The sequence below is a fragment of the Hordeum vulgare genome, chromosome 3H, assembly GCF_904849725.1.
Source record: "Hordeum vulgare subsp. vulgare chromosome 3H, MorexV3_pseudomolecules_assembly, whole genome shotgun sequence".
In the NCBI taxonomy this organism is placed as follows: domain Eukaryota; kingdom Viridiplantae; phylum Streptophyta; class Magnoliopsida; order Poales; family Poaceae; genus Hordeum; species Hordeum vulgare.
Genome location: NC_058520.1, coordinates 116,276,302 through 116,284,108, shown reverse-complemented (window position 1 = coordinate 116,284,108; position 7,807 = coordinate 116,276,302). Strand labels below are relative to the sequence as shown.

The 7,807-nt window shown below is 47.6% G+C and overlaps 2 protein-coding genes across 2 annotated transcripts; both read right to left on the bottom strand.

Annotated features, from left to right (window-relative positions):
* Positions 1-371: 371 nt before the first annotated feature.
* Positions 372-3,606, bottom strand: LOC123443182 (probable F-box protein At3g61730). The gene is made up of 8 exons (XM_045119478.1): positions 3,060-3,606; positions 1,950-2,182; positions 1,810-1,854; positions 1,542-1,709; positions 1,385-1,432; positions 1,121-1,291; positions 910-1,017; positions 372-799 (listed from the first exon to the last, which is right to left on the bottom strand). The coding sequence occupies exons 1-8, from the start codon at positions 3,593-3,595 to the stop codon at positions 714-716; spliced, it is 1,395 nt and encodes a 464-aa protein (XP_044975413.1). The 5' UTR covers positions 3,596-3,606; the 3' UTR covers positions 372-713.
* A 70-nt stretch (positions 3,607-3,676) lies between these two features.
* LOC123443183 (vesicle transport protein SFT2B) lies at positions 3,677-7,305 on the bottom strand. The gene is made up of 6 exons (XM_045119479.1): positions 7,098-7,305; positions 6,951-7,004; positions 6,211-6,284; positions 5,870-5,987; positions 5,687-5,745; positions 3,677-4,110 (listed from the first exon to the last, which is right to left on the bottom strand). Exons 1-6 carry the CDS (start codon positions 7,209-7,211, stop codon positions 4,032-4,034), a joined length of 498 nt encoding a protein of 165 aa, XP_044975414.1. The 5' UTR covers positions 7,212-7,305; the 3' UTR covers positions 3,677-4,031.
* Positions 7,306-7,807: the final 502 nt, after the last annotated feature.

Genomic DNA, 7,807 nt, shown 5'->3' with positions numbered 1-7,807 from the left:
TTAGCTTCTTCAAAACAGAAGTTGAGTAAAAAAGCCAAACCAAACACAGCCTAAGGCTCTTGGGACGGAGGGAGTACCATTGTTAATTCTATACTCAAATTTTCCTCTTTTTGCTGGAACTGTTGTCAAAATAAATGAATGGCTACTTACAGTATCTTCTGGTGCAGGGAAGCGATCATAAGTTTGAGAGATCATTATAGCAGTTCAACGGCGCAGCAATGTGGAGTACTCCCTCGGTTCTTAAATATAAGTCTTTTAAGCGATTTCACTTAGGGTCTATATACGGAGTAAAATGATTGAATTTATACGTTAAAGTATGTCTATATACATCTGTATGTAGTCCACTAGTGAAATCTCTACAAAGACTTATATTTAGGAACGGAGGGAGTAGTATATATATGCTCAAAAGATTGTGCAACTCCTCGTCGAAGTACAATTGTACAAACATACCGCATTAAACATCGATCGATAAAACAAACAACAGAGAGCCCGCTCCATTTGTGCAATTTCCTATTTTCGTTTTCTAAAGGCCAATTTACCTACTCTACTTTTCTTGTTTTGCGATCGAATTAATCTACCCCACTGTACCCCTTCCCTTGTGACTATCCCCCCTGTCAGCGCTAGTAACAGAGCAAACCAAATACTAGGCATTAACACATTTCCACAGCGCAGCATCAAGGAACCCAGCCAGAAATGAACCAAGCACGAACGAATCACAGGAGCTGCTGCGTGATCCTGACAGACACGATCTGCCCGCCCCTCGACGTGTCCCGCATCGCCTGGAACTTCGACAGCAACCCTGTCATGGGAGACACACCCCCGCGCCATAGCAAAGATTCATGTCAAAACTAGACTCCAGCCAGATAAATGCTTTGCTTGAGGTCATGATCTTGCCAGAGCTAGACATACCGTCGTTGGGCTTGAGGTTGCTGCTGAGGGCGACAGCGACAGGGGTGAAGTATCCCTTGGGCAGCAGGTTGGAGCGATCCCGGATCCAAGACTTGGAATTGAGGATATCTGCACAAACGATGCCACAGTCAGCGTGAGTGTCATCCTCGTATCCAGGCAATCACGTACGAGTAATGGAGTGCTGGAATGGATGAATAGTTCAGGAACAAACTTTTGACGCATGGGGTATCGATGTAGTCGTGGTTGAAGATGGCAGCGGCGGCACTATCCAGCTGCCCATGGCTGAAGTAACTGCCGAGGTCCTCGTACTCCCAGGTCCCATCCCTGAACTTGTTCTCCAGGTAGAGCTCGCAGTGCCGCGCGTCCAGAACCTGCATCGTCCCTGTACCACAGGTTGTTCCAATCCAGACCAAATTCAGAAACAAGCACCACAATAGCAGGACCAAGAACAGACACCAGCCTATAGCATCATCACCTTCGCACTTGTTGAGGTTGCACACGGGGCACCGCACCATGTTCATGTCTGCAACATTCAAGAGGACCAAAGAACAATGAAGAATGTCAGACATTTTAACAAGACCAGAGCCAGGAACGGCCGAGAAGAAGGGCACATGCCGTATGCACGCACGTACCAGCGATCCAGATGCCGGGGCGGACGTTGGTGAGCAAGCAGGCTCCCATGAATCCGATGGAGATCTCTGGGCCATCATTCAGGATCGGCCTCCACGGTGGCAGCGCCAGCTTGGCCGACAGCAGCAGCTTCGACGTGTCCATCAGGAATCCACCAATGCGAAACCACTCTGCACCACACCAAGCGTCAGGTAAACACATGGCAGTAAACGGCAGGAAACAGGCCGGGAGAGGATTTCAGGAGTCGGGACGGCGCTGCGCTGTGCTCACCAATGTGCTTCTCGGGCTGACGGAAGCAGTACGCATGGGTGTCGTCTGAAAGAAACAGAGGACGGAGGAGCGCGCATGTCAGTACGTGCGACTGGTGTCAGTGGGAGGAGGGAGAAGCACACCGACTAGTTGGCGCTTACCGAAGGCGGTGGCGTAGAGGAGGCGCCATGAGCGATGGAACGGGCGGGGAACGTGGAGGAGCCTGAGCATCTTGGGGTCGTTGGTGCGGAGCGAGAGGTCGCGGAGGAAGGCGTAGCGCCAGATGGTGTCGTCGAAGAGGAGGCGGAAGAACCAGAGGCAGGTGGCGGAGAGCCTCAGCAGGTCACTGCCGTGCAGGTGCTTGGCCACCTCCGTCCAGATGTCCGGGTCGTACCTGCACCAAACAACATGACGAGGGTATTCAGATTTCAAGCCTGCAGCACAAATCACAGAACAGATAGATAACGAATTCCTGAATCACAACACAAAGCAGGAAACCACCATTCCAATCCCAGTAGAATCGCTGAAGCATCAGAGTCACAAGTAATTCGATTCATACGGCAGACATTAGACGTTGGTTAATGATGAACACTCCACTCCAGTGAATTCGAATCCGAACAAATAAACAAAATGACACAGCAGTACACCTAAACTGCGACTGCAGACAGCAATGCAGAGGGCGCACTGGATCAATTCGAACACCTAATGCTTCAAAACCACAAACAGAACCGTACCCGGATCAAATCAAACACACGAAGCTATGACCAGCGAGTCCGCATTTCTAATTGGAAACGCTAAGCCCAGAATTTCGAGGGCACGGCGCACCAGTTCTTACACCAAACACATCCGACGCAACAGAAATTCGAATAATCTCCAAGCTCCAGTCTACTACACCCAGAGGATTCAAACAGCAACACAATACCAAGCTCGATTCACAGCAGCAGAATTCAAACCACTTCAATAAGCAATTCAGTAGGTAATTTGCACGGATTCATCACACAGATGTATTCCCTCCCCCCGATCCGATGCACCACGGGGAAATTCCGGAACTACACACGCGCACTTCAGGACCAGAGGATTCAAACTAGGAACTCGAATCGACTCGAAGCATGGCCCAGTTAAATCCGCCACCACGGAAAAATTCAAATCGACAGACCCGCACGCACGCATACGCCGAGAGAGAGAGAGAGAGAGAGAGAGAGAGAGAGAGAGAGAGAGAGAGAGAGAGAGAGCAGCGGGAGAGCGGAGAGAGCGAGCGGGGAACAGCTTACCAGTTGAAGGGGACGCGAGAGCGGGGGATGAAGGAGACGCGCGACAGCGGCGCCACGATCCTGCAGCACCTGGAAGGCTGGAGCCCGGCGACGGGGCTCCCGATGCCCTGCTGCACGCACCTGGCCCTCCTGCTCGGCGCCGGCTGCTTCTTCGCCACCGGCCGGCGCGGCTGCTTCGCCTCCGCGTCCTGCTTCCGCGGCCGCTTCCTGGGCGGCGTGGGCGGCGGCGACGAGACGAAGTCGGGGTCGAGGCGCCGCGGCCTCGGGCGCTTCCTCAGCTCCATCACCATCCCCTCCCCCTCTCCTCTCTGCGTCTGCGTCTGTGGCTGTGGCTGCGGGCGCAGGAGGGAGAAGGCCTTGCCCATGCGCTGCTGCTGCTGCCGCTGCCTGCGGGGGAGAGGAGGAGCACGGACGATCGCATATATAGGTGGGAGGCGAGCGACACGGGTTTCGAAATTTGAAAATGGTTGGGAGAACTGAAGCAGAGAGCTGCACGCCACCGGCTCACTGGCATGTGGGCCCGCCGCGACGTCCATTATGGTGGACCCCACAGGCCAGCGGACGCGAACGAGGGTTGCCCGGTTTCCTCTGCAAGAGGGGGAATGAAAAGTGCAGGATTAATAAATAAACTGTATGTGCTGCAGCTTCTGAATGGAAGTACACAAGTGCAGAGCAAATATGCCGTTTACAGCTGAGTTTTGCAGCAACTACTGTAGTTTACACAGAATTTGATTCAGTTGAAATAAACAAATGGAATCAAGGATTACAGAAGGGGGGTTGTGAGCTGCACAAATTAAAGTGTCGCTCCTGTAGCATTTATGCACATTACGGAGCTTCATCCGTTCATCATTCATCAACAGAAAAGGGAAATGGGTGGAATACATGCACTGCTGGAGCCCAGCGGAGATGAATAGATCTCCAATTTCAGGCGCCGGAGCATGCTGACAATGTCCATCAGGCGCCCAAGTAAGATCATAGCTCAGTGTCGCAAAGCTTCACCATCAGGTCGGAAACAATCCTTCGAGCGAAAGGGATGTAGCTCAAGCTATACCTGAGGTGGAATAAGAGAAACATTGTCAGGTAATTCTGCCTTCTTCTTCTGAAACTAGGTAATTCTGTCAGTTGATTGAAAGGGGAAACAACAGGAAATAGAGATACAATCTGCGGACTGTTTCCTAGGTTGGAGATTTTACAGTGTCCAAATACCCTGCATCTACGTTCGCCGCTACACATTTTTAAGTGGTATAGCCAAGTTTGCACCATTGCATGGTCCAATCCACTGAAGCTCTGTGTTCAAATATAAGATTATGTCATGCTTTCCTTTGGTTCAAACTGAGATACCATATCCTACTACACACTGCTGCTGGACACTGATTACAAGAAGAAACAGTTCCAAGGACAAACGAGAACTGCATGCCGTGATTCAGAAAGGAAAACGCGACGGCCACACTATCATACAGGCCAGTTTAGGTGGTAACTCCAGTTATTTTATTTTATTTTGCTTTCGAATCCTTGCAGCATTACTTATTAGTTCTTACTCTAGACGAAAGGTTTGGCTACTGGTTACTCACTCTTGTCTGCTGCCTGGACCATTGCGCACAGCATTTCGACGGCCCTGAGGAGCTAATGGTCAGTCATTGCTTATTCTAGGTTTGCACATGCCACGGACCATTTATACAGAGATGATGCTATGACCACTCATGGTTATGGGCTACTGATAGAGCATTATTAGTTGGTACACCCCCTGGTCCTAAATATAAGATGTTTTGTCAGTTCAATTTAAACTGCCAAAACGTCTTATATTTAAAAACAGAGGTAGTAGCATTTTAGGTATGTGCTCTTTACGATTGTATACTTGTATAGCTATGTAGGTCCAACAGTACAAGAAGAACGTTATCAAGAAAGACATAGTCAAGGCCCATGTATAACAGAGTGCATTCAAGGACTGGGGGGATTGCATATCATCCACTGGTGTATTTGTGCTCCCACCACTCAAATCTCAAATAATAAAAGTTAGAGGTGTAGCACTATTTCCAATTCCAGGTATTGCTTCTTCGACAATTTGACATGGCTGGAACTGAACGTGCTACACATATACAATGCCAAATAACTTGGGCGAAGAGATACATAAGACAAAACAGCACAAATAAGGACAACCTCAAATCGATTCCTGAAAAATATAAGAGGTCATAGCAGTTTTCTACCGTCTTGAAGTATAAACTAATCTCAGTTTTGCTAATGGTCCTCTAAACACACATTCCATGCATGATAAGTAGCACTCAAGGATCAGATGACTGCATATAATTAACTGTGTCCATGTTACATGCTTGAAAAATATTGACAGGTGTTCAGATTATCCTAGTGCATGCAGCAGAACGACATTCTAGACGTTGCCTCACTTAGCACAGTAATAAGTATCTCAATACAAGTGTCATTTACTTTTCTACATGCAAAACAAGCAACTTCTAGTAATAATGCCAATGCCACTTGAAAAGTTGCAAATATGCCTTAATTGAATCGAGGTATGATATACCTCAGTTAGATCAAGGAAGAAAAAATACAAGACTACCTAAATAATCGATTAACAAGTAAGTAAGTCTCCACTATTCGTAGGAAAGGCAACTTACCAGAAGAGCGCACAGATCTCACATATGATTGCAATCAATGTCAGCAGCTTGTCATGAATCTGCACATAGACCACAATCAGAACGCACGGTTTTCTGTTGGATTTTGATAGCTGTTCTTTCAACCAGGTTATTGATTTACAGGAATAAAGCCATAAAATGAACAAAGGGTTCAGAGTTACTAACCAAAAGAGCAAAAATCAGAGCAAACGCAACACATCCAACATAAATAGCCGTAGCATAAACACGAACTGGGTCAAACATCATTCTTAATTGTTTACTTATCCCCATTACGAAGACTGTGCTGCCACACAAAGGTTCAAATCAGCATATTGCAAAAGGTGAATATTGAAGAAGAAAGTTAAGTAGAGCTAATGCATGAGCTGAACATATGTATCAAACTGGCATTTGACAGGATCATATGATTAACTTGAAAGTTTTACTGCAGTTATATAAATAGCGACACCGATATAAGGAAGAGTACAAATGTAAAGAAAAAAGCCATGAGTTAAAATCTGTGTAATCACCTGCCAACTGCCATTATGTTTCCAAATGTAAACAAGAGGGCAAATTTGATAGGTCTAGTGAAAACAATAAGTGACTGCAAAAACAAAATAAAAGGTAAGTACTAAATCATATGAAGAATTTACATTTAGACACATTTTATTTGCTGCAACTAACTTCTGTTAAAGAGTTTAGAATTGCCAGTAAATCATACAACGAGTTTAAAGCCTAATGATACAGTTTCTACACTCTAATGGAATAAGGTGAATTAACAATTGTCTCGGCCATCCAAGACCAGATCCGAACAAATTTCGCATAAGCATGGCATTTGAAACCTTAACTCCAACTAAGTGAAGGCAAAGCATCAGTTCAGTAGTTCACTAGCACCGGCAGGTTAAATGCGACACGAGCTTACAGCGAAAGGCAACTCCAGCAAAGAAATCACTGTGTTGGGTTAACTAAAGTTCTTAATGCTGAAACAGGCATTTAAGCATGTGACCCGTTTCTTTCGACTTATAGCTTTGTTAAGCCGAAATGTCTGAATGGCATATTGGATATTTGGAAGGGATGGCATCAGGCATTGCTGGAAATAACACAGTAAGCACAACTCTTAACGATAGTTCTTAATCCCTTAATGTATAGGATCCAATTGCTGAAAATAGCGTCAGCGCGGTGCACGGCCTACATGGCCAATTCTTCACCTGCAGTCAAGTCAACTGTACCGAAAACTGCACGGGCATAGGCGGAAATTACAGCAACGTACCAGCATCATGAGCGCGAGTCCAGTAACCAAGCAAGCGGCGAAGGCGTAGACCCGCTGAACCAGGCAAAACAAGCAGAACAATGTTAGATCGACGCGGACCAAGAAACGGCTGCTGCGGTCGAGGGTTCTCGGAGGGGTCTGTTTGACCTGGAGAGGGGACAGAGAGCAGAGGCCCTCGGTATCACCGAGGATGTCGTCCTCCTGCCACTCCTCGTCTTCGCCGCCGGCGAGCGACCGGTGGAGGCGGGTGAGGGCGTCCATTATTTCTCCGATCGGTTTCTCTGCTTCAGTTTTGGGGATCGGCTTCCATCGGGCTGGCGTGGACAGGAGTGCTTACGTGATACGTGGGCCGTCCGTTTGGCTCATCGGAGATCTGAAGACTGAGAAGAAGTCGAGAGTGGGGCTAAATTTCGTGTTTTAATCCTTTCGTTAACTTTAGCCGGACCTGAACCCCGTTCAGGATTTTCTTAAGATTTAATCATTTTTCTTACCGTCAGGATTTCTGATGGTAGCCGACTAATCCACATCAGCAACTGATGGCGAACGTCGTGGCCTCCGTTCGGCACCTATCCCACCTGGGCCGGCGGTAGCCCGACTCAGCCTACCGCCCGGGAGTCTGGCGGTAGGGTCTAGGGTCGAAAGGCTATGGTTCCCACTTTCCCTTTCTTCCTCACCCCGCCACAAGAAAAGAGGATGGGCCCTCTTCCTCCCTCTCTCATCTCCTCCACTCCCTCTTCCCGGATCTCTTTCGATTCTCGATGATTTTTGCGGCTCGAGATGGCTTAAAAAAAGAAAAATAAGCTCCAATTAATTCTAGTCAAACAGTTTCAGATTCGATGCATTATTTGATTCAAATC

Excerpts from the sequence above, each read along its gene's own strand:
- LOC123443182 (XM_045119478.1), bottom strand. The coding sequence starts at position 3,595 with ATGGACGTCGCGGCGGGCCCACATGCCAGTGAGCCGGTGGCGTGCAGC. Across the intron at positions 2,183-3,059 it reads TCTCGCGTCCCCTTCAACTG|GTACGACCCGGACATCTGGA; the intron begins GTAAGCTGTTCC and ends TGTTTGGTGCAG. Across the intron at positions 1,710-1,809 it reads TCAGCCCGAGAAGCACATTG|AGTGGTTTCGCATTGGTGGA; the intron begins GTGAGCACAGCG and ends GGTGTGGTGCAG.
- LOC123443183 (XM_045119479.1), bottom strand. The coding sequence starts at position 7,211 with ATGGACGCCCTCACCCGCCTCCACCGGTCGCTCGCCGGCGGCGAAGAC. Across the intron at positions 7,005-7,097 it reads GCTCTCTGTCCCCTCTCCAG|CGGGTCTACGCCTTCGCCGC; the intron begins GTCAAACAGACC and ends TGCCTGGTTCAG. Across the intron at positions 4,111-5,686 it reads GAGATCTGTGCGCTCTTCTG|GTATAGCTTGAGCTACATCC; the intron begins GTAAGTTGCCTT and ends ATTCCACCTCAG.